General features: G+C 41.6%; 1 protein-coding gene across 5 annotated transcripts in view; it reads right to left on the bottom strand.

The window, feature by feature from the left end:
* The window catches only part of SLC35B3 (solute carrier family 35 member B3), a 61,324-nt gene that overhangs the window by 19,990 nt on the left and 14,428 nt on the right, over positions 1–26,906 (bottom strand). For all 5 annotated transcript variants that reach the window (XM_040353697.1, XM_040353699.1, XM_040353700.1 and 2 more), the window contains exons 3-6: positions 24,749–24,870; positions 22,688–22,842; positions 14,503–14,610; positions 2,901–2,998 (exon numbers count right to left, since the gene is read on the bottom strand). In XM_040353697.1, coding sequence (XP_040209631.1) covers positions 2,901–2,998; positions 14,503–14,610; positions 22,688–22,842; positions 24,749–24,870 — 483 coding nt within the window. The remainder of the gene's footprint in view (positions 1–2,900; positions 2,999–14,502; positions 14,611–22,687; positions 22,843–24,748; positions 24,871–26,906) is intronic.

Below are 26,906 nucleotides of genomic sequence, written 5' to 3' on the forward strand. Positions count from 1 at the left end.
TTTTCGGACGGTCATCGAATTTTAATAATCGAACATAGATGGATTTTTTTTTAAAAAACCAACGATTTTCTAATCAATGGTGGAAGAATTGTGCGAGAAACGTAATCAAAAAAGAAATGCGGATTTGCAAGAAAATAAAATTCACGGGAAGAAATAAAAAAGGTTCCTGGAACGAAAGAAGATTCCCAGACACAAAAATTATTTTCTGTAGAAACATGGGGTGAAATTGAAGGTTTGGTCGGTCGATTTTCTAAATCAATGGTGGTGCCATTGGATCACAAAACAAACACATTTTCTGATTTTCAAAAGAAAGTTCTTTCGAAATTCGACCCGTGTATGGCCAGCATTACACTATACCATTCCCGACTATAATCTGCCCTGGTGGAGAGGACTTTCAAAGCTTTTACTGCTCAGGTCAAAGAAAATTCTTCCAACAATGTACAAGTAAGAAATGAAAGCAGAGCTTTCAGAATGGTGCATCTTTAAAAGCATTTGACTTTGATGAACGGATGAGACTTTCTGCCAGCCATAGAAAAGTGTCTTGTCTAGCCAGGAATTATTGAGAACTTTGTTGTCAAGTACAGCCTTTGAGATGGTTATTCAGACTTTATCTAAAAAAAGGGTATATTTATAAATCTGTCACTCGCTGCAGATGAATCTTGCAGGTGTGTGTTTAAAATGACGGATTCACCAAAAATCACATTCAAGGCCTTATAAATATGCCCTAAAGTGATATATTAGCATCACTTTTAGATGAAACTGGGGCATAAGGGTTAATATAAAACGACATATGTCTTGGGTTGCCTTCAACGCTAGACATTTCAGATATTGCGATTTGTGGTGAATGACAGTTGTGTTTAAAGTGGTTGTAAACCCTGGTGGACTACTTCTACCTATAGGTAAGCCTAGAATAAGGCTTTCCTATAAGTAGTGGAAATATTTCCAAAACGGCGCACATTTAAGAGATATTTCACTAGTAGTCAGCCGAAATTCTTCACTGTGCATGCGCAGGGAAGAAACGAAACCAAGTGCAGTTTCTTTCCCAGCCTGTGCCGTGAAATGCGGCTCCTGTGCGCATGCGCGGGAGTGACGTCACGCGGCTCCGATGAATCAGAGAAGACAGAAGATGGACGCTGCCTACATCGATGGATTCGTTTGCAGGTAAGTGGCATACTAGCCCATTATGCTTTTCATTTGCAGGCTGCAGCAGCGAGCTAAAGAGGAAGTTAAACCCATCGGGTTTACTTCCTCTTTAACAGGTTCTTCAATCTGTAGCCCCCACCCCATTTCAAAGTCCCTTTGCTAGATTTTCAGAGGTTTTTTCCCCACACTGGAGCAAACTTCTAAAGCATGGTGATGGCGATTTGTACTCTCTATTTTTCATTATTTAACCACCACAATAACATCATGTTACACCCTATTCCTTTCTAGGCCATTTTTCAGTGATGTCATAGTTTGACTAACACTGAATCTTATATTGATTGTTTGACAGCTTTTTTTTGGTGGTATTTAAAGAGGAATGTCAGTTCCCTTTACCATTTGCCCATCCTGCTCCCCTCGGGCACCAGCATCTTTGCAAGTGTTCCACCTGTGTAAATGTGCTGAACAGCTCTGCTTGGCCTTCGGCTGTTCTGGCAGAGCCTAGTGGCACATCGGCGCACAGGGGTGAGATTCAATTCCGCCCATATGCAGACACAGTGATGTTTGGGACTTCTATACCTGTCCATGTACAGATGTGTTGCAGGACTTTACCGGGACCCAAGGCCCCGCAGCACATATGCATGTTTGCAGAATTTGGGGTGGGGATAGTGTCAAACATGATTCTCAGCTAGATGAAACTTAGGAAAAACTGCATTGCATCACACAAACCTTAAAAATAAAAAATAATAATAATATCCAAACATGAGAGAGAGCGAGGGAGGAGAAAGCAGGGGACATCAAGGGTTAGGTTTTCCAACATAAACAGTACTACAGTTTACATATGTGATCACCGATTTACTATCACAGCAATTAAAGTAATTGTAAAGTCTCTCTTTTTTTATTAAAAATAACAAACTTACCTGCTCTGTTCAGAATAGCCCAAATCCTCCTCTTATCAGGTCCCTCTTTGATGCTCCTGTCCACTCCTTGTTAAGTGCCACCACAGCAAGCTGCTTGCTATGGGGGCTCCCAAGCCTAGTCACAGCTCCCTCTGTCCATTAAGACACAGAGCTGCCGCCCGGCCCCTCCCTCTTTCTATTCTCATTGGCTGACTGACTTTGATTGACAGCAGCAGGAGCCAATTAGTGCCATGTTGCCATCTCAGTCAAAGAGGAGGGGAGTCCTGGGCAGCTGAGACATTCCTACAACATCGCTGATCTAGATGGACCTCAGGTAAGTATTAGGAGGGCGGAGGGGGACTGCTGCACACAGAAGGCTTTTTATCTTAATGCATTAAATGCATTAAGATAAAAAACCTTCTGACTTTGCAATCACTTTAAGGCACGGAGCTGCTCTGATCAGCTCTGTACTTTCTGCCTATACTCTATGCTGTCTAATAACACCAGGGGCAGCAGCATTGTGCGCACCTGGGAGCATGCACCATCGTAAACTAAAAGGCCGTTTTTAAATTACCTGTCAGAACTGCTCCCCCTAGTGGTCATTTACTACAACAGTCAACCATCCCACTAAGTCCGAAATCCGAATGCAAGAATGAAACTGCAACTTGTAGCTACATTAGCAGTTACATGTGCAAAGCACCCATGCATCTTGTGGTTACCATCCTTAGGATATACAAGAGGTTGCTGTCATTTCAACCTGCTGACAACCAAATAAATCTGAAAATAGGCACGTTATGCAACTTGGACTTTAAAGTACTCTGTAAAATAAAAAACACACTGCATAAATTTTAGATTCTTTACCATTTCTGAATTTGATCCATTATGTAGTTTCATGGCTTTTTCTTGCACATTTCCTATAACAGCATCTGCACAAAGCGCCAGGGAGATGAGCATCACACCTTAAAATGATAAAAACACAAATTAAAAAAATAGTCTGCATCTGCTCACTGAAACGACTCAACACTAAATGAGGTATGACTATTGAAACAGCACTTATGCCATTAACCCTTCAATGTAAAGAGACTCTATGCTACTTGTACATCAGAAAAAGTCCCTACTACAGAATCTGATAAACACCTAGCACTGCCTATTCTGTTTTAGACCCCTTTCACACTGGGGCACTTTAAAGGCGTTTTAGCGCTATAAATATCACCTTAAAAGTGCCTCTGAAGCCACACAGTGTGAAAGCTTGAGTGATTTAACACTGGGGTGGTGCGCTTGTAGGATGGAAAAAATAAAAATAAAGTATACGCTGCTCCTCCACTGCCTCGGCCCACTGAAATGAATGAGCAGCGACGCAACACGGGCGCTATTAATCCTTTCTTTGGCAGCTAGCGGTTAAAAGTGTCCCACTAGCGGCGGAAAAGCGCCGCTATAACAGCGGTAAATCGCTAACACCCGCACCGCCACAGTAAGAAAGGGGTCTTAAATGTTATTTATGATTAAGCAGTAATCCACATTAATTTACCCCGCCTTTAGTGAAGGTAATTGATGGTTACACCGATCATCCATAACTTCATGACCACCCAGCCAATATCGAGTAGGTCCCCCTTTCGTTACTAAAACAGCCCTGACCCATCGAGACATGGATGCAACTAGACCTCTGAAGGTAAGCAGTGGTATCTGGCACCAAGCCATCAGTAGCAGATCATGTTAGTCCTGTAAATTGTGAGGTGGGGCCTCTATGGACCCACACACACACACACACCCAGCCATCCACATGATGTAAAAGAAAAAACATGATTTATCAGACAAGGCCACCTTTTTCAATTACTCCGTTATGATGTTCATTGTAGACACTTTTTGTCGTGGACACAGGTCAGCATGAGCACATGTTGTGTATGGGGTTGCAGCTATGCAGCCCCATACACAACAAAACTATGATGCCCATTTTTACTACTTTTAAACACATCAACTTCATAGATAACATGTTTCTTTGCTGCCTAATATACCGTATCCCACCAAATTTCAGATGCCATTGTAACAAGAAAATCAGCGTCCGTGGTTCATAAAGTTATGGCTAAAACGGTGTAGATGTCCATATGAGATTTAACAGTTAGTTAACTTTACCAAAACCATGATTAATTTTAAAGGGCAAATAAAGCTTTTAGTTTGGAAGTCTTAATAAAAAAAAAAAAAAAGATTTCAATTTTTTTATATTTTATTAAAATGATTGTAACAAATATATAATGTTAACAGTAGTCAATTCTCAGGTTGTCATTGTGGCAAAAACAGAAGTCTGTCCAAAAAAGGGAACAATGACAATGTAAACCAGGGATCCTCAAACTACGGCCCTCCAGCTGTTGCGGAACTACAAATCCCACGAGGCATTGCAAAACTCTGACATTCACAGACATGACTAGGCATGATGGGAATTGTAGTTTCTGAACACCTGGAGGGCCGTAGTTTGAAGACCCCTGATGTAAACCATCATCAGATAAACTAACATCATTAGAATCTCAAACAAGTATTCTTATACTAAGTAAGGGCTCTTTCACACGTCAGTTCAGTTTTTTAGATCAGTTTTTTTTTCATCAGTTGATCCGTTTTTCATCAGTTTTTCCATCCGTTTTTTTTTGGGGGGGCTTTTTACATACAGTGCCTGCCGCCGAGAATGTGTTTTTAGCACGACGGCATCGCGCTGATTCTCGGCGACAGGGTGCCGACATCTCGCACTCGCTGGAATAGTAAAAGCACATTCCAGCAAGCACGTCATAGAAGCGACGGGAGATCCGACTTGGATTCCCGCCAATTCTACACGTGTGCGGCGTTTGGTATGAATCCTGAGGGGAAAGTCCCCGCCGGATTTTAAATAAAAATCCGGCATGGGTTCCCCCCTCGGGAGCATACCGGGCCCTTAGGTCTGGTATGGGTTGTAAGGAGACCTCCCTACGCCGAAAAAACGGCGTAGGGGGTCCCCCTACAATCCATACCAGACCCGTATCCAAAGCACGCTACCCGGCCGGCCAGGAAAGGAGTGGGGACGAGCGAGGGCCCCTTCCCGACAACCCTGGCCGTTGGTTGTCGGGGTATGCGGGCGGGAGGCTTATCGGAATCTGGGAGCCCCCTTTAATAAGGGGGCCCCCAGATACCAGCCCCCCACCCTAAGTGAATGGATACGGGGTACATCGTACCCCTACCCATTCACCTGGAGGCAAAAAGTTAAAGTTAATAAACACGACACAAGGGTTTTTAAAATAATTTATTAGTCTGCTCCGGAGGCCCCCCCTGTCTTCTTTATTAGCTCTTTCATCAGGGGGGGCTTCTTCTTTGACGTCTTCGGGTGGGGGCCGCTCTTCTTCGCCGCCGTCTGGTTCTCTTCCACCGCCGGGAGGGGGGGGGGGGGGTCGCTTTTATAAAAGCGCCCCCCCGGCGGGTTTCCTCCGACGTCTTCGGCGGGGGGTGGTGTGCTTCTTCTTCCGCTATTCGGGGGGTCTTCTCCGCTCTCCGGGGGTCTTCTTCTATGTTCGCCGCTCTCCGCTGTTGACTCGGCGCACCCCGGTTCTTCCTCCTGCTGTCCGGTGCCTTCTCCTTCAGCGCTGAACGTCTTCTTCTCCTTCAGCGATGAACGTCTTCTTCTTCTTCCGTGCTGTGACGTTGCCTCTTCTCGCTGCAATGACGGGTGCGCGGCTTGCATCGGACTTATATAGGCCTCACAGTCCCATCATGCTCCGTACCTACCCACGTGGGTAGGTATCACATGGGTAGGTATGGAGCATGATGGCACTGTGAGGCCTATATAAGTCCGATGCAAGCCGCGCACCCGTCATTGCAGCGAGAAGAGGCGACGTGTCAACATCGGGAGAAGAGAAGAAGAAGAAGACGTCACAGCACGGAAGAAGAAGAAGAAGACGTTCAGCGCTGAAGGAGAAGGCACCGGACAGCGGGAGGAAGAACCGGGGTGCGCCGAGTCAACAGCGGAGAGCGGCGAACATAGAAGACCCCCGGAGAGCGGAGAAGACCACCCGGATAGTGGAAGAAGAAGAAGCACACCACCCCCCGCCGAAGACGTCGGAGGAAACCCGCCGGGGGGGGCGCTTTTATAAAAGCGACCCCCCCCCCGGCGGTGGAAGAGAACCAGACGGCGGCGAAGAAGAGCGGCCCCCACCCGAAGACGTCAAAGAAGAAGCCCCCCCTGGTGAAAGAGCTAATAAAGAAGACAGGGGGGGAACTCCGGAGCAGACTAATAAATTATTTTAAAAACCCTTGTGTCGTGTTTATTAACTTTAACTTTTTGCCTCCAGGTGAATGGGTAGGGGTACGATGTACCCCGTATCCATTCACTTAGGGTGGGGGGCCGGTATCTGGGGGCCCCCTTATTAAAGGGGGCTCCCAGATTCCGATAAGCCTCCCGCCCGCATACCCCGACAACCAACGGCCAGGGTTGTCGGGAAGGGGCCCTGTCCTCATCAACATGGGGACATGGTGCTCTGGGGTGGGGGGGGGCCCGCAGTGCGCCCCCCCTGCCCCAGAGCACCCAACCCCCCCATGTTGAGGGCATGCAGCCCGGTACGGCTCAGGAGGGGGGGGGGGGCGCTCGCTCGTCCCCACTCCTTTCCTGGCCGGGTAGCGTGCTTTGGATACGGGTCTGGTATGGATTGTAGGGGGACCCCCTACGCCGTTTTTTCGGCGTAGGGGGGGTCTCCTTACAACCCATACCAGACCTAAGGGCCCGGTATGCTCCCGAGGGGGGAACCCATGCCGGATTTTTATTTAAAATCCGGCGGGGACTTCCCCCTCAGGATTCATACCAAACGCCGCACATGGCGTTAGCGGATCGGATGGTGAACGGATCATCCGTTTTTCGTCCGTTCCGTTTTTTTGACGGACGAAAAATAGGGTTTTCTTCCGTCCAAAAAAACGGAACTTAACGCAGACGGATGCTAACGGACGTTAGCGGATGCTCATCCGCTAACGGACGTTAACCCATAGGGAAGCATTGCGGTCCGTTAACGGATGTCCAAAAAACGGACGAACGGAACGGACGTGTGAAAGAGCCCTAAGGATGAAAATCATCAGAAGCTAGAAAGAGTGAACCCGATCCACAAGGGACCAGAAGCATAACAATCCCAAATGACACGGGGTCAGTTTACGTACCTCTGTCCTCTCTCTCCCTTCCCCTCCCTGAGTCAGTTAGTGACAGTGCCCGCCCCCTGCTATAATAACTGTAACACCTTATATAATTCTGCTCGTTTCTTAACCATTTCAGCCCCGGAAGGATTTACCCCCTTAATGACCAGGCAATTCTTTTTGCTATACAGCACCTTGACGCTTTAACGGACAATTGCACGGTCGTGCGACGTTGTACCCAAACAATTTTTTTCCCCACAAAAAGAGCTTTCTTTTGGTGGTATTTGATCACAGCTGCGGTTTTTATTTTTTTGCGCTATAAAACAAAAAACAAACCGGACAATTAAAAAAAAAAAACAAAAAAAAAAAAACAACTGTTTTTACTTTTGGCTATAATATCCCCATTAGCTTAGGCCAATATGTATTCTACATATTTAAAAAAAATACAATTGCAATTCGCGTATACTGAGACGGACAGATCGGAATCCTTTGAAACTTTTTTGGGACCAGTGACATTAATACAGCGATCAGTGCTATAAAAATGCACAGATTACTTTATAATGACACTGGCAGGGAAGGGGTTAACACCAGGGGGAGATCAAGGGGTTAAGTGTGTCCTAGGGAGTGATTATAACTGTGGTGGGGGGGGGTTGGAGTGGACGGACTGGGAGTACAGAGAGGTCACTGATTCTAATAACTAGGAACAGACAATAACACTGTAATCCCCTGACAGAACGGGGATCTGCTTTGTTTACACTGGTAGATCCCCGTTCTACCTCTGTGGAGCGATCGTGGGTGGCTAGCACTGTGCACACGCCCACTGTAGCTATTACATGAATCGCTGTACCGGTACCATAAAAACCCATTGTTAATCAACCACTGAAACAATGTAGGTACCAACCCAGATGGGAACTCTGGATTGCAAAAAATAGGGGCCAACGGTGTATGCAGAGATGAGGATTTACAATGGCATGCCCTATCCCAGATGACTAAGGATAGTGATAAGGTGGGACACAGTATAGGAGGGCGTAGATGGCTAGAAAGCCACAGCAATGATCTGATGGCAAAATAACAGCAGGAGAGAGCTTCAATAGAGACCCAAAGAGGTTTAGGTCCTTTAGCACTAGTATAGGCAAGTTGAGCAATTTGAGCATCTTAAAAATATGCTTGTAGGTTGGGAAGTTTACATTGCCGGGGGCTCGACTGCAAAGGCCATGACCGTTTGTTTAAAAAAAAAAAATAGAAAATGATCTCCGTCTTTCCAGCCTAGAGGAAAGATGTGGGTTCCTATAGAGGACCTTGCACGCGAAAGTGAACGCATACATAAGTCGCGCCCACATATGTAAACAGCGTTTAAATCACACATGTGAGGTATCGCCACGAGCAACAATTCGATCTCAAGACCTCCTTGTAACTTTAAACTGGTAACCTGTAAAAATAAAAATTAAAGCGTCACCTATGGAGATTTTTAAGTACCAAAATTTGGCGCCATTCCACAAGTGTGACATGTTGGATATCTATTTACTCTGCGTAACATCATCTTTCACATACAACATATTTTTATTTATTTATTTTAAATTCATGAAACTTTGTTTCCCAAAAAAGTGTTAGAAAAATTGGTGCGCAAATACCGTGTAATGTAAAAGGTTGCAATGACTGCCATTTTATTCCCTAGGGTCTCTACTAAAAAAAAAATATATATTCAATGTTTGGGGGTTCTGAGTAATTTTCTAGCAAAAAAAAAAAAAGTATGATTTTTACATGTAGAAGAGGAGTGCAAAAATAGGCCCAGAATGGAAGTGGTAAAAAAAAAAAAAAAAGAAGAAGAAGAACATTTCCACCTTTGAGCTGCAGTGGCATCTGAAGTACCATCTGCGTATTTTGTTAACAAAGCTCCAGTCTATATGTGATCAATAAGTCATAGATGACAGTGATCACATCTGGAAACGAGACAGTCAGCGAAAGCCAACATTGGTGCAGCGGATGGCTCACAAAAGGGCATTTCTTACCGAGTGCCCGACTATGCTCGCTCTTTCCAACAAGCTGAGCCATTCATAGAAGTCATACTACATGAATGGAGAATGGGTGGATGATTGATAGCTCTGCCCCCTCTATTCAGAGAACAGTTTCATTTATAGAAGCTGAAGTAAGGCTGGTACAGCTAGGGGGCATAGTCAGATACTCTTCATGAGAGCCTATGAACGCAAACTAAAAGAAATGGAATCAGCACAAGGGACACATCCTATTTACTGTAAGTTATGCTCCTTGTGCTGATTTTTCTGTTTTGTGAATTTTAGCTACACTTAGGCTTTAAATGCTGCAAAGGCTAATTGATATCATTACAACTTGAAACACTGCATTTAACAGACATAATTTGCAGGCCTAAATACATAGCCCTGTCTACATTTCAGCACAAAATAAATAATAGAAGCCCTCAACCAACAGAGGTTTATGATAAGAATATTTGTATGAGACAGCAGAATAGTATGCTTTGTTTATACTAGCTGAACAGTTCAGCTTCCTTTAGGCAAAAATGTCATCTGAATAGATTTGTCCCTCACAATGTTCAAACGAATCTGATTAAATTATGTAAGTAGAGCTTCAGCTGAAATCAGACTAGTTTATGTATCAATGTTTCTGAGAAATTTATGAGTAAAAGTCAAGTGAAGTCAATTTGGCATTTAGTAACTAGCATCCAAACTACTCCCCTAAGGCAAATGCATCCTTAAGAATTTTTCATTTGAAAGTTAATATAAAATAGAGAAAAGTAGCATGTTTTCTGAAAGCCTCAATGCCTCCAAGACTTTTGCTGGTTTATGCATTTACCCATGCATATGCTAGTGTCAATACTCATTTAACATATGTTGGCAAATATACCGCCTTTGCAAAGAATAATATGTGGTAATAAACTGTACAATGTAACTCTTTGTAGCTTTTTCCCCCCTTTCATTGTCTGTATTATTATTATTATGTTTATTACACAAAGAAATACATTACTTCGGATAACATTTCTACTACAACAACAACACAATTGTTACATGTTAGGATATCAGACACTGGGTAGCACAACTTGGGGGTAACATTTTTTTTTGAGGGGTCCCTTGATTTAAATGGTTTTATTAGGAAACACATTTTGGCGGCTTTCAAAATAGAAACATTATTTACTCCAAGAACATTCACAATTGGAACTCAAGAAAAATAGGGCAGTGGGGGACCCCATTAACCACTAAGGCCGCGTAGACACGGTCGTTCCAAACCGATGAGAATGGTCCGACGGGCCATTTCCATCGGTTCACCGCTGAAGTGGCCTGATGTGCGTCCACACCATCGTTCCAAAAAACGATCGGGTCAGAACGAGGTGACGTCAAACACACGACGTGCTGAATTAAACGAAGTTCAATGCTTCCAAGCATGCGTCGACTTGATTCTTAACATGCGCGGGTTTTGAACCAATGCTTTCTGTACTAACCATCTGTTTGGACCGATCAGGCAGCGGTCCATCGGTTCGATTTTGAAACATGTTTTAAAATTTTGGACCAAAGGAAAACAGACCGATGGGCTATACACACACCGTTGGTTTGGACCGATGAAACTGAATCTCTGTCCATTCTCATCGGTTTTGTCCGACCGTGTGTACGCGGCCTTAGAGTCCACCCTATAGCAGTTTTACTGCTACAGGGAAGGACCTGTGCACCATATCACGTAAATATATACATGATCTGACACTTTCGAGTAGGGGACGTGCATGTGCGCTCCTGGTGCCTCGCTTGCATTGCGAATACACACAGCCGAAGCCAATCGGCGGGTGCACCGCACCTGACAATAGTTTGGCAGAACAGAGATCTGCCCATGTAAACAAGGCAGATCGTCGTTCTGTCAAGAAGGAAGGGATGGAATTTGTGGCCCTACAAAGGAGGGAATAAATACCATCTCTGCCCCTAGTAAAAAGCACCTACCACAGTACACAAACAATGGCTAGGCACACAGTTAATCCTTTGATCGCCCCTGAGGTTAACCACTTACCAGTCAGTGTCATTAGTACAGTGACAGTGCATTTTTTTTTAATCACTGTATTAGTATCACTGGTCCCCAAACAGCATAAAAAAAAAAAAAAAGTGTCAGAATGTTCGCCACAATATTACAATACCGCTATAAGTTACCGATTGCTGCCATTACTAATAAAAATAAATAGAAATATCCCATAGTTTGTAGATGCTATAACTTTTGCACAAACCCATCAATTTACGCTTATTGGGAAATCTTTTTACCAAAAATATCTAAAACAGAATACATATTGGCCTAAATTGATTATATATATATATATATATATATATATATATATATATATATATATATATATATATATATATATATATATATATATATATATATATATATATATATATATATATATATATATATGATAGGCTTTATAGCAGAAATAAAAAAATAAAAAGATATTTTTTTTGAAAAGTGTCGGTCTTTTTTTGTTTAAAGCAGAAGAAAAACACACACACACACACACACACACACACACACACACACGAGGTGATCAAATACCAACAAAAGAAAGCTCTATTTGAAGGGAAGTTTATTTGGGTGCAGCTTTGCATGACCATGCAATTGTCAGCTAAAGTCTTGCGGTGTACGCAAGTATAATATTACACACTGTAGGCTAGCTGTTGGTTTTAATTTGCTGTACAGGCACAATGAATAACCCCTTCCCACTGAGCACATGCACATATGCGTCCTTGGCTTTCAGGGGATTATACCAGGTCTTTTAGACCCCGATCCCTCCATATAGAGTACCTGTCACCACCTATTACATGGGATGTTTACATTCTTTGTGACAGCAAATAATAATAAAAAAAAAAATATTTAAAAGCGCCCCCGTCCTATATATATATATATATATATATATATATATATACATATATATATATGCCTATGGAGATGTTTAGGTACTGTAGTTAGTCAGCATTCCACCAGTGCCTGCAAATATAAAGCGTAACATGTTTGGTATCTTGGTATCTATTCAACGTAACATCATTTAAAAAAAAAAAAAAAAAAAAAAAAAAAAAGGAAGGGGGCTAATTTTCCTGTTTCTTTTTTTTTTAATTCGCGAAAGTGCATTTTCCCCCAAAAAGTTGCATTTAAAACACTGCTGGACAAATACTGTGTAACATAAAATATTGCAACATCCCCATTTTATTCTCTAGATTATCTGCTAATATATATATATATATATATATATATATATATATATATATATATATATATATATATATATATATATATATATATATATATATATATATATATATATATATATATATATATATATATATATATATATATATATATATATATTGGGTGTTCCAAGTAATTTTCTAGCAAACAATACGGATTTTAGCTTCTAAACACCAAATGTCAGAAATAGGCTTATGCCGCGTACACACGATCGGTTCGTCTGATGAAAGCGGTCCAATGGTTCCGTTTTCATCGGACGAACCGATCGTGTGTGGGGCCCCATCGTTTCTCCCTCCCCCCCCCCCCCCCGATCGGTGAAAAAAAAACTTAGAACCTGTTTTAAAATGATCGTCTGTGGGCAAGTCCATCGGTTAAAAATCCACGCATGCTCAGAATCAAGTCGACGCATGCTTGCAAGCATTGAACTTCATTTTTCTCAGCACGTCGTAGTGTTTTACGTCACCGCGTTCTAACACGAACGGATTTTTAACTGATGGTGTGTAGGCAAGACTGATGAAAGTCAGCTTCATCGGATATCTGATGAAAAAATCCATCGGTCCGTTTTCATCGGATGAACCGATCGTGTGTACCTGGCATTAGGCATGAAGGGGATAAAGTATGCCAACTGCCACCACATGTAGATTTGCTCCGAATATATTAGTGTATGCTGTGCTGAAGAACTCCCTGCATTACAGTAACATGGGTCTCTTTCTACATGCAGTATGCATGTTCAGTAGTGTATCTGCAGCAAGCATAACATGCAGCAGTCTATAGTATTGTATATGTCAGTTTTATAATAAACCTCTCTGTTCTGCACTGCTTCCTGGAACCCTAAAGGAGTCCCTTGTAATGGGTTCTTCTTTTTGGTAACTTGCCAATCGTGTAAGATGCATCAGTCTCTTGTAATCTAAAATTTTTTGGTAAAGTACATAGTTAAAGACACATTTTGTGTAGGTATGTGGCTATGCAGATCAGTTTGAGTGACAAGGACACACAAGTTTAACCACCTCAAATCCGACCCTTCCACTTGCTTCCAGTCCAAGCCAATTTTTAGCACTGTCATACTTTGAATGACAATTAGTTATGCAACACTGTATCCAAATGATTTTTATCATTTATTGAGACGGATAGAGCTATATTTTGGCTGTATTTAATCACCACTGGGTTTTTAGATATTTTTACTATAGAAAAAAAACAAAACGAAAATCAGAGACGTTTTTCTTTTCTCGGTTATAAAAATGTAATAAAATTACATTGAGAGATTGCTTATTGCAATGACGATGCTTGCAATAAGCAATTGGTAAAAGACTGTGTAAATGTTTCATTCATGAAACCTTGTGTACTACTGTGATCGGCCCCAGGGATTACATGGTACCAGGGGCAAATCACAACAGCCCTGTACCATGTAACCGCTGTGACTAAAAACAAAGCTCACACAGTAGTAAACAATTACATAATGTTTACTACTGTTCACGTGCTCGCTGTAATTGGTTACAAACGATCATATGATATCATGGTCACTAATAGCGGCCTGGTACAACAATCGCACAAGCCGGTGATGCAGGGGGCTGTACGGGTAAGTCCACCTGCATCGGCGCTGCTCCTGTCCAGCTGTTAATGTACTATGGCTGGAGGCAAAGCAGTAAAAAAAAAAAAAAAAAAGGGGAGTTGTGGGGGTGTTAAGTAACATGCCAATTTGTTGTAATGTGCAAAATCCTCTGTACTATGTCAGTCTTATGCAAGATCCACAGATTGTAAGAACAATGGGCACTTTTTGACGGATTGGCGGATTGGCAATGCAGTTCCTGAATTTATAAAAAGTATATGCTAAAAATGACCTCAGTCTAATCTATATTGCCAGTGTACACTAACCCTTAATGTGAAACTGTTGTAGCACATTAGCTGTAAAACATTATTCAGGTTGAGATCCAGGTATAGCATGGTTTTAAATGTAGTTTGTGGGCCACATACACTGTATAGGCTTTCAAAATATGTAGATAGGTAAAACCAGAAAGGCAATTAAGCAACAGCTAAAGAACCTACAGAAATAATCCGCTAAACTCATAATAATTTAATATCTTACCTGTTACATTAAAGTTTGGAGCAACTGTGCTATCAGCCAGTGTGAACCATATGAGGCCAAAGCTCATGCATACAGCCGCACTTACATCTGCAGCATTATACCTCTTCCCTGTAGATACAAAAACAAGTAACATTTGTTTAGTAAACCTTTCTGCTATACATACATACATACATACATACTACCAATAAATTCAGCGCACAGCTAGAGATTGACAACCAAATCAGCAAACAAATTATGGATGCTTAGAAAAACTGATTGGTTTCTACGTTTTCTAGCATTTTCCACATTCTAGGCTGAGCAGAACTTTGCTCCTGGTCCCACCTGCGCAGAATCACGTTCAGGCAATCTCTGTTGACCTGAGTTGCAGGCAACCCAGGACTGTATAGGTGATAAAAAAGGATTAAAAAAAATAAATAAATAAAAAAAAGGGAAGGGAATTTCTAGGTCAAGAAGAAAGCTACCCACAGTAAAGCCGTGTACACACGATCGGTTTCTCCGAAGAAAACGGACCGATTGACTGTTTTCATCAGACAAACCGATCGTGTGTGGGCCCTATCAGGTTTCTTCCCATCCCCCATCGGTAAAAAATAAAATAAAAAAAACAGAACATGTTTTAAATTTTCCCTATGGATAAAAGAACGATAGAAAAATCTGATTGTCTGTGTGAAACTCCAGACAAAAATCCATGCATGCTCAGAATCAAGTCGATGCATGCTCGGAAGCATTGAACTTTTTTTTGGCTCGTCATAGTGTTGTACGTCACCGCGTTTTGGCACGATCAGATTTTTGACTGATGGTGTGTAGGCAAGACTGATGAAAGTCAGCTTCATCGGATATCTGACGAAAAAATCCATCGGATTAGATTCCATCAGATATCCGATCGTGTGTACAGGACTGGTTTTTCAAGTTCAGAAGTCAAACCTTTTGCCCTTTCATGTAATGCCTTTTCAAGGCTACACCACGATTCGGTCCAGTAAAGACACAGTATAGCCCACTGCCATCATAAGAGAGTAGGAAAGGAATACGATTTCCTTAGGACTAGCCACAAGCAGTGCCCATGGCAGGCTTACATTTCGAAAAGGGCCTTTAATAAAAGGGAATCTTATCCTCTTTTTGTGGAATCCTTCATGTCTTTAAAAGACTAGATCCGTTTTTGGATACAGTACCTGTGAAAAATGCTGCATGAAGTTTACATACTTTATTCAATAAAAGTATAATCTTTGTCAAAAAGGCCATTCTTCCTCTGATTCTGAGATGACTATGTACAGGAAAAATACATTTCTTGCATTTGCCAAACCCTGCATATATGCGATTGTGAAGCTATAACTGAACTCTTTATGCCTGAATTTTTTTTAAGTGGAATAAATATCTTTCAGAAGCTCAACTTCATCTGGTCCATATCGTCTATCTTCCTTATCTGCGGACTTCGCCTGAGGATAAGGCAAGCTCCCATCCTACTCATCTATCCCTCAAACCTCCCTGACACAGTGACAGAATACTGGGGTAATTACAAAATCCTGCTATGTGCCCAGATGTTTGGGGGGCAAGTTTGCTAGTTAATGTAGTATGAAAAGTTTGGAAGGTGGCAGATCATTTTTTCTGAACAGAGACAACAATATTGTTACAAGCAGCTGAAGAGTTTTCCTTACCCAACAAAAGATACAGGCTTGATATAGCAGCTTTTTCTAAGACCCTTCCAACCACATTTTAGAAGAAGCACATGCTCTTTTAAAAAACAGGAAGAAGTTTTGTCTTAGGCCCCATACACACGATAGAATCCATCCGCAGATAAATCCCAGCAAATGGGTTTCTGCGGATAGATCCTATGGTGTGTACACGCCAGCGGATCTGTTTCCGCTGAGAAATCTCCTCTGGGATGGATTCCAGCAGATCGGATATTTGCTGACATGCACAACAAATCCATCTGCTGGAATCCATCCCAACGGATGGATCCGCTCGTCTGTACAGACTCACCGGATCCATCCGTCCAAAGGGATTCCCCGCATGCGTCGTAATGATTTGACGCATGCGTGGAATTCCTTATATGACAGCGTCGCGCCCGTCGCCGCGTCATAATCGCGGCGACGGCGCGACACGTCATCGCCAGAGGATTTCCGCGCGGATTTCAATGCGATGGTGTGTACACTCCATCGCATAGAAATCTGCGGAAATCTTTGAGAGGATTTATCCGTGGAAACGGTCCGCTGGACCGTATCCGCGGATAAATTCTCTCGTGTGTATGGGGCCTTAGAGACTTTAGTCTTAAATACAGAAGATAGACACAGACTGGCTGCTTAAGTATGTGGTGTGGCATTGGGGAGAAGAAACTTAAGGCCTAATGCACACTGTACGTTTTTACAGCAGCTGTTTTTGGCTGTAGACATTTTTTTTCTAGTCATTAAACTCTCCATGCACATAGGCTGTTATCAGCAGTTTTGGGCAGTGGCGTTTTTGGGCAGTAAAAAAAAACAAAACAAAAAACCTAGTGGGTTCCGAGAGACGTTTTCCAGCTCGAAAAACGGTCTAATGCAGATAAACATCGACAGATGCTCAAAAACGTCACTCACCAGCATTTAATTTTTTTTTTTTTTCAATGGATAAAAAACAACAAACACACACACACAATATATTTATATTATATACACAAACACACGTGATACTCGAAAAATTGGAATATCGTGCAAAAGTTCATTTCACTAATGCAACTTAAAAAGGTGAAACTAATATAGGAGATAGATTCATTACATGCAAAGCAAGATAGTTCAAGCCGTGAGTTGTCATAATTGTGAGGATTATGGCTTACAGCTCATGAAAACCCCAAATCCACCATCTCCGAAAATTTGAATATTGTGAAAAGGTGCAATATTCTAGGCTCAAAGGGCCAGATTCACATACATTTGCGGCGGCGTAACGTATGTCATTTACGTTACACCGCCGCAAGTTTTACGGGCAAGTGCTTGATTCACAAAGCACTTGCCTGTGAACTTGCGGCGGCGTAGCGTAAATCCGTCCGGCGCAAGCCCGCCTAATTCAAATGGGGCGTGTCATTTAAATTAGGTCCGTTCCCGCGCCGAACCGACTGCGCATGCTCCGTTTTGAAATTTCCCGCCGTGCTTTGCGCGAAATTACGGCGCCCCGACGTGTTTTTTTGAACGGCGACGTGCGTTAAGTCCTTTCGTATTCCCGGACGACTTACGCAAAAAAAAAAATTGAAATTCGACGCGGGAACGACGGCCATACTTTAACATGGCCTGTCTATTTTTACACCACCTAAATAGGTGTAACTTTACGACGGGAAAAGCCAACTAGCGACGACGTAAGAGAATGCGACGAACGCGCGGACTTTCGTGGATCGCCGTAAACAGCCAATTAGCATACCCGACGCGGAAAACGACGCAAACTCCACCCAGCGGGCGCCAAAGTATTACACCTACGATCCGAAGGCGTACGAAGCCGTACGCCTGTCGGATCGATGCCAAAAGCCGTCATATCTTGGTTTGAGAATTCAAACTAAAGATACGACGCAGCAAATTTGAAAATACGCCGGCGTATCAGTAGATTGGGCCAGATTCACAGAAGAAATACGCCGGCCTAAGTGTCACACTCTAATCAGCGAATTAAGCCATATTACCTGCAAAGGGTTCCTGAGCCTTTAAATGGTCTCAGTCTGGTTCAGTAGGAATCACAATCATGTGAAAGACTGCTGACCCGACAGTTGTACAGTGTAATGACACAGAAGCCACAGGGGGTAATTAAAGTACATAAACTCCAAACACAGAACAATGCTTTTCTTCCAGACCATGGAGCCGTCTGGAGGGGGGGCGGGGGTTAGCCTTAAGACAGGGCAGAAGACCCCCCACTGTGTAACTGATTCAAAGGAGAAATACTTCAGTGTTCCAAGGTTAATGACAATACTCCCCCCTGAGAAATAGTCCAACAGCCACAGTGGGACCCCAAACGGGTCAACTCGTGAATGTTGGAAAAGTAGTCTTAAAGTAGTTGTAAATAAAAATAAAAAAATTATGCTAAAATGACCGTTTACAGGGTATAGAGACATAATAGTTAACGGATTCCTTTTAAAAACGATTAAAAGTAGATAAAAATCAATCATATAAAATGTACCTGTAGTTTCTAGTTTCATTTTTGCATGTTGTTTCCTGCCTCCCTGCTGTACAGAGCATACAGAGCCACAGAGCAGTGATGGTTTGGAAAACGAAACTGATCCAAAGGTACTGTGGGGTTTTAGACGCACAGCAATCACACCTCCTTGAAATTAGTGACCACAGAGAGAAAGCTCCCAGCACTGTGGTTATCAGGAAAGACAACCAGGAAGTGTGGAGATCAGAGAAGAATTACAGCAACTTGAGAGCAAAAACGAACAATGAGGACATGAAAACAGCACTGCATTAAGGTAAAGGAAGCTATTAAGATAAAAAAAAAAAAAAATTCCCTTAACCACTTAAGCCCCGGACCAATATGCAGCCTAAAGACCCAAGGTGTTTTTACAGTTCGGGACTGCGTCGCTTTAACAGACAATTGCGCGGTCGTGCGACGTGGCTCCCAAACAAAATTGGCGTCCTTTTTTCCCCACAAATAGAGCTTTCTTTTGGTGGTATTTGATCACATCTGCGGTTTTTAGTTTTTGCGCTATAAACAAAAATAGAGCGACAATTTTGAAAAAAAAGCAATATTTTTTACTTTTTGCTGTAATAAATATCCCCCAAAAACATATATAAAAACATTTTTTTTCCTCAGTTTAGGCCGATACGTATTCTTCTACCTATTTTTAGTAAAAAAAATCGCAATAAGCGTTTATCGATTGGTTTGCGCAAAATTTATAGTGTTTACAAAATAGGGGATAGTTTTATTGCATTTTTATTTTTTTATTTTTTTTTACTACTAATGGCGGCGATCAGCAATTTTTTTCGTGACTGCGACATTATGGCGGACACTTCGGACAATTTTGACACATTTTGGGACCATTGTCATTTTCACAGCAAAAAATGCATTTAAATTGCATTCTTTATTGTGAAAATGACAGTTGCAGTTTGGGAGTTAACCACAGGTGGCGCTGTAGGAGTTAGGGTGCACCTAGTATGTGTTTACAACTGTTTGGGGGTGTGGCTGTAGGAATGACGTCATCGATCGTGTCTTCCCTATAAAGGGAATGACGCGATCGATGCGCCGCCATAGTGAAGGACGGGGAAGCCGTGTTTACACACGGCTCTCCTCGTTCTTCAGCTCCGGGGAGCGATCGCGACGGAGCGGCTATAAACAAATAGCCGCGCCGTGGTCCCGGATCGCTCCCCGAGCGGACCCGACCACCGCATGTAGCGGGGGGGGGTCCCGATCGGACCCCCCACCCGCTAATAGGCGAGGACGTACCTATACGCCCATGTGCCTGTACGTGCCATATTGTGGACGTATATGTACATGCGGTGGTCCTTAAGTGGTTAAAAACCCTTTAAGGTTCCAGGTCCATCTGCCAGGATAACCCATCCGGATGCCTTCCCGTTTTGAGGCCCTGGCCCATAATCGGAAGGAAAGAGGCTCGCATTCAGTCCTCTCCAAAAGCCTCTGTCCCGGCTAGGTCTGTCACATGCAGAAAACCATCATTGACACCCTCCATAAGGAGGGAAAGCCTCAAAAAGGTAATTGCAAAAGTTGGATGTTCCCAAAGTGATGTATCAAAGAACATTAATAGAAAGTTATGTGGAAGGGAAAAGTGTGGAAGAAAAAAGGTGCACAAGCAGCAGGGATGACCTCAGCCTGGAGAGGATTGTCAGGGAAAGGTCATTCAAAAGTGTTGGGTACTTTTACAAGGCGTGGACTGAGGCTGGAGTCAGTGCATCACGAGCCACCACACACAGACGGATGCTGGACATGGGCTTCAAATGTCATATTCCTCTTGTCAAGCCACTCCTGAACAACAAACAACATCAGAAGCGTCTGACCAGGACTAAAGAAAAACAGACCTGGTATGTTGCTCAGTGGTCCAAAATCCTCTTTCCGATGAGAGCAAATTTTGCATATTATTTGGAAACCAAGGAGCCAGAGTATGGAGGAAGAATGGAGAGGCACACACCGCAAGATGCTCAAAGTCCAGTGTGAAGTTTCCACAGTCTGTGTTGATTTGGGGAGCCATGTCATCTGCTGGTGCTGGTCCACGGTGCTTCATTAAGTCCGGGGTCACCGCAGCCGTCTACCAGGAGATTTTGGAGCATTTCATGCTTCTTTCCGCAGACGAGCTCTATGGGGATGATTTCTCTTTCCAGCAGGACGAGGCACCTGCCCACACTGCCAAAAACAAAACCTGGTTCAATGACCATGGGATTACTGTGCTTGATTGGCCAGCAAACTCGCCTCACCTGAACCCCATAGAGAATCTATGGGGCATTGCCAAGAGAAAGATGAGAGACATGAGACCGAACAATGCAGAAGAGCTGAAGGCCGCTATTGAAGCATCCCGGTCTTCCACAATACCTCAGCAGTGCCACAGACGATAGCTTCCATGCCACGCCACATTGAGGCAGTAACTGCTGCAAAAGGGGCCCAAACCAAGTACTTAGTACATATGCATGCTTATACTTTTCAGAGGTTCGATATTGTTCTATGTACAATCCTTGTTTTATTAATTGCATGTAATATTCTAATTTTCTGAGATTGTGGATTTGGGGTTTTCATGAGCTGTAAGCCATAATCATCACAATTATGACCGTCTTGCTTTGCATGTAATGAGTCTGTCTCATATATTAGTTTTACCTTTTAAGTTGCATTAGTGAAATAAATGAACTTTTGCACGATATTCAAATTTTTGGAGCAACACACACACACACACATACACATATATATATATATATATATATATATATATATATATATATATATATATATATATATATATATATATATATATATATATATATTTATTTAAAAAAAAAAAAAAAAAAAGTTGCAAAGCTACTGGTGTTTTTATAACGTTATTTTAACGTCCAGTGTGCATGAGGCCTTCGAGGTAGGCGATGCTTACAATGAGTTGTGCCAGTCCAAAGCTGTATTTTAAGGCACGGCAGCCCACTTTTATTAAATAAACGGAATGTTCGAATGCAAATTAGCTCACGCAGGGGTTTCTTTTGCACAAAATCTTGATGGCAGCACCACTGTTCCTCTTACTAGTCCATCCAACAGTGTTGTCCAGATCTCCTGGATCACCTCGACTCCTATGCCACGTACACAAGATCGTTTTTTCGAGTAGTAAAGAAATGACGTTTTTATTTTAATGTCATTAAAAACGATTGTGTGTAGGCTTCAGAGCATTTTTCGGGTTCTGAAAAACGGACACATTTTTTTCCGAACATGTTCTATTTTTTCACAACGTTTTTAACGCTGTTGTTTTTAAGGTTGTAAAAAATTGGCATGCTCAGAAGCAAGTTATGAGACGGGAGCGCTCGTTCAGGTAAAACTACCGTTCGTAAAGGAGTAAGCACATTCATCACATCACATTCATCACGCTGTAACAGACAGAAAAGCGCAAATCGTCTTTTACTAACACAAAATCAGCAAAAGCAGCTCAAAGGGTGGCGCCAGCCTCATGGAACTTCCCCTTTATAGTGCTTTATTGCTTGGTCTCATCAACATTTAGGATTCGATTATCATTTTCAAATCTTCACTTATTAGCGCAACTATAAACCTTTTATGTACTGTTGTGTGTATATATCACCTTTTTGTTGCAGCTCACATTTATTGTAGTTTTTTATATTTGAGCGCGGTAAAACTTTTTTTGTTTATAGTCAGATCTTCTATTTGTTGAATTTCTGTTATCCTTGCCATCCAGTGTGATCTACAGAAGTTTTTTTCTACCTTGTTATAGGGGCACTCTATTACACTTTGCAGCTTGCTATTGGGGCACTCTGAAGGCAGGAGGAGCCAGAAGCGTCAGTGAGGGCCCCCAGAAGAGGAGACTCAGAACTGCTCTGTGCAAAACCATTACCATAGCAGGTAAGTATAACAGGTCTGTTGTTTATAATATATACATTTGTAACATGACAAAATGTGTAACATTTCAAGGGGTATGAATACTTTTTCAAGCCACTGCATTACATATACACAGACACACACACACACACACACACACACACACACACACACACACACTACAGATTTTTAAACAAAGCTGGATACCAACCTTGAATAAATATTCCTCCAATCATGACAGGGATCAGCTTACAGCATTTGAAAATAACCTGAGTAGGATAGTTCAAATACCCAAGAGAAGTATTTGAAAGGCCCATTGTACCCACAGTGAGGAATGCTATTATCATGTAAGTTTTTGCAGGTATTCTGAAAAATAAAGTAAATATACTCAACACTCAAACATTCATTTTGTTTATACCACAAGTTTACATTTTGTTTTTCATTTACATGATCAAGGTCTTCCATCATGCTATCATAACCTGACACATTTAAAACCATCATTCTGGGGAATGATTTAACAGTTTCGGATAGTATTTATACCTAGTAGTAATTTGTACAGTAATCATTTGTACAATAGCAACTAAAGGTTACATAAAAACAAAAAAAAACAGCAGATATAAAAACAGAAATCATGGCTGCACTGCATTCTTGGTCGTTACTATGACTGAAGACCGGTCTTATGCCGCATACACACGATCATTTTTCGGGTTGTAAAAAAACTGTTTCTCAGGCTCTCAAAAAAAGACGTTTTTTTCAACTTCATTATTAAAACGACGTTGCCCACACACGATCGTTAAAAAAAAAAATGCTCTAGCAAAACGCGGTGACGTACAACGGCACCATAAAAGGGGAAGTTCCATTCGGATGGCGCCACCCTTGGGGCTGCTTTAGCTGATTTTGTGTTAGTAAAAGACGATTCGCGCTTTTCTGTCTGTTACAGCGTGATGAATGTGCTTACTCCATTACGAACGGTAGTTTTACCAGAACGAGCGCTCCCGTCTCATAACTTGCTTCTGAGCATGCGCGGGTTTTTCATGTCGTTAAAGCCCACACGCGATCATTTTTTACAACCCGAAAAACGACATTGTTTAAAACGTTGTTAAAAAATGCAGCATGTTTGAATTTTTTTTTTGTAGTTTTTCAGAACCCGAAAAATGATGTGAAGCCCACACACAATCGTTTTAAATTGCATTTTTTTAAAACGTTGTTTTTTACATGCCGAAAAATGATCGTGTGTACGCGGCATTAAACTTACACATGCCATCATGCCAAATTGTCCTGAAGATACTAGCTTTTTGGCTAGTTACTATGATTTAAACAAGGCCAAGGATAAATTCAAGGAAAACTCAAAGCTTACTTACCGACGAGCCCATGGACAACGGAATAAACCTTTCTAATAATATGCGTTAAAAACAGGGGTTTATGGCCCGTACAAACAATCCGAAAATCGTATGAAAAATGTTGTCCGAGGAACAATCGTACGATAATCGGATCATTAGTACAGAGCTTTTCGAGAGCCGATCATGACAGTTCATCCGATATTATTTTATCGGACAAGCACAAAAATTTCTCGTACAATACCAGATCGTTCGATTTTCATTTAGTCAGTATAGTTGTCATCGGACACACACACACTATATATATATATATATATATATATATATATATATATATATATATATATATATATATATATATATACATATACATATACACACACACACATACATATACATATACATATACACACACAAACACACCAGTTTTATGGTCTGAAATCTATTTATTTATATATGCCGTTTCAACGTCATTATTAAATAGGAAAATGCCTTATCGTACTATTATTTCAGGTTTAACATTGCAGTTTATGACAGTACACAGACAGCTAAACTGAAAAATTGCTTAAGCTGGCCATACACCAAACAAATTTTGGTTGGTTTTTAGTGAACCGGATAAAATACAGTGGTTGGCTCTGATGGCACCACTGTGTCCGACATCCTTCAATCGAAAAATCGAAGCAGCCAGGTGCAAAATTGTTGGTCAAACAGTGCCTGCATCCAATCAGCCGTCATCTGAAAACAATAGACATAGGGATATTCGTCCGTGGCGTTTGGTGTGGATAGAGTAAACAGACATTTTGTTTTTCAGTCCACAGGCCTGACAAACGATCTATGGGTGTATGGCCAGCTTTAGACTGCTATAAAGTCAAGATAGTGCTAAAATAGCCAGTTAAATAAACAAAGAATTAGAAAAACACATGTCGTATACATACCTTCTTCGTTTATCTTGAGTTAACTGTAATTCTATTAATCCAAACACGGAGTAAAATCCAAATTGCACTAATGTCAGATACCAACCAAATGGTTTAAAACCCTCAACGGAGAATATCAATTCCTAAAAAGGGAAGAGAGAAAAAAAAAAAACACACACAAATTAAAAATCATTCAATTCTGTCAAATGTTGTTTAATATAAACAGCAGTTTTATGGTCAACATCAAAAAAATATTCTAGGACAATAAGTAATTCTCCCTAATTTCACATTTTTATAAACAGTGCACTACATCAAATCTAGTCATAGTAATTTTAAATAAAAATAGGTTACTCCTGGTCTATACATACACTAAAGTAAACCTGTCACAAATCAGGGAAATGCAAACTTGGCATTTGATTAACAATTTGCATATATAGAGCTGACCCCCTGAGAAAACTACACATCAGAACAAACAGATCCAGCGATCTTATTGGCTGAGAACTCATACTTATCATTTGTGGTCTAGAATAGATTATCCAAAACAGACTAGAGATTTAGGCTTCAGCATAAACAATAAGAACATATTTATTTTACTTCTGTGCTGAACCTATTGCACTGGCTAAATAAACTGTGTAAATATTCACTTCAATTATACAATCATGTGCAGATGATATAAATACGCAGGAATTTGCTTTTCACGTGATTGGATAAATAAGTGAAGATTTTCATTGCCTTTTTAAAATCAGTCACCACATATCTAGGCATGAGTTACAAGACCTTCTGCTGAGTTTTCTGGAGCAAAGTCACTCACAGTTTAAAGGACATTTGTACTCCAATGTCTAGTACACACGATCGGTTTTCCCCGACGGTCAGGAGAGCTCTGGTCAAGAAAACTGGCCGTGTGTATGCTCCATCGTAGCGTTTTCCATAGGAAAACTGCGGGGGGGAAAAATGCTGCGGCAAGAAAAAAAAGAAAACATGTTCTCATTTTTTAAACCGCAGTTTTCCTGTTGGGAAAACTGCTAAGGAGCCTACACACGGCCGGTTTTCCCGGCCAAAAGAAAAACACGGCAGTTTTCCCCGACGGGAAAAACGATCGTGTGTACTAGGCATAAAGTCCCATATACACAGTCAGACATTTTGACAACAAACTTCAAAATTAGCAGGTTTTCAAAAAAAAAATCCTACCGTGTGTACGCTCCATCGGACAAACTTTTACGGTTTTCATCGGACAAAAGTTCGCTCAGCAGATGTCCAAAGTACAAACATGCATGCTCAGAACCAATGTTAAAGGGGCTGTAAAGGTTCGTCTTTTATTTTCTAAATTGGTTCCTTTAAGCTAGTGCATTGTTGGTTCACTTACCTTTGCTTTCCCTTCTAAATGTTTTTTTTCTTAGTTTGAATTTCTCACTTCCTGTTTCTCCTCAGTAAGCTTTCCACCATCATCCCAGCGGTGGAAAGTCATTTAGAACACCTTACTGAGGAGAAACAGGAAGTGAGAAATTCAGACAAAGAAAAAAAACATTTCGAAGGGAAATGGAAGGAAAAGGTAAGTGAACCAACAATGCACTAGCTTAAATAAACAAACGTTTACAACCCCTTTAAAATCAACCAACAATAGCAGAAGTTTACCAAAGAGTGGTGGTAAAGAGCAGAAAAGAGCTGAAAAAACACGTGATTTTTGAAAAGTTTGCTAAAAAAAAGTCCTGCCGTGTGTATGCATACCAAGTTCATGGCCAACACCCTTCAAACAAAAATCCACGGAAAAGTTTGTTTGAAGTCCGACCGTGTGTATGAGGCTTTAGCCCAACATCCTAAAGTCACCTCTTCAACCTACCTGAACTAACCTGCACTAACATCCAACCCCCACCAGCTTCTTGCCCACCTCTGTAGAAGAGCTGCATCCTGTGCACTGTCCACTTGACCTTGAATCCCCTTTTGAGGTAGCCACACCTATACAATGAGACCTTGCAGACTTGTATGTGGTCTTCCATGACACTGGAACTGTATCCTGGGGGGGTCCCACCCAAGTCTATGAGGTCTTTGTGCACAGATGAAGCCAGTGCAGAAGAAGATTCCAGCCCAAAGTGAAGTAAACAGTGTACAGGATGCAGCTCTGCTACAGAAGTAATATTCCTACCTCTGATGGTAAAACCTTTACTTTAAACTGGAATCTGGA

Source organism: Rana temporaria, chromosome 5 (genome assembly GCF_905171775.1).
Source record: "Rana temporaria chromosome 5, aRanTem1.1, whole genome shotgun sequence".
Classification (NCBI taxonomy): Eukaryota; Metazoa; Chordata; class Amphibia; order Anura; family Ranidae; genus Rana; species Rana temporaria.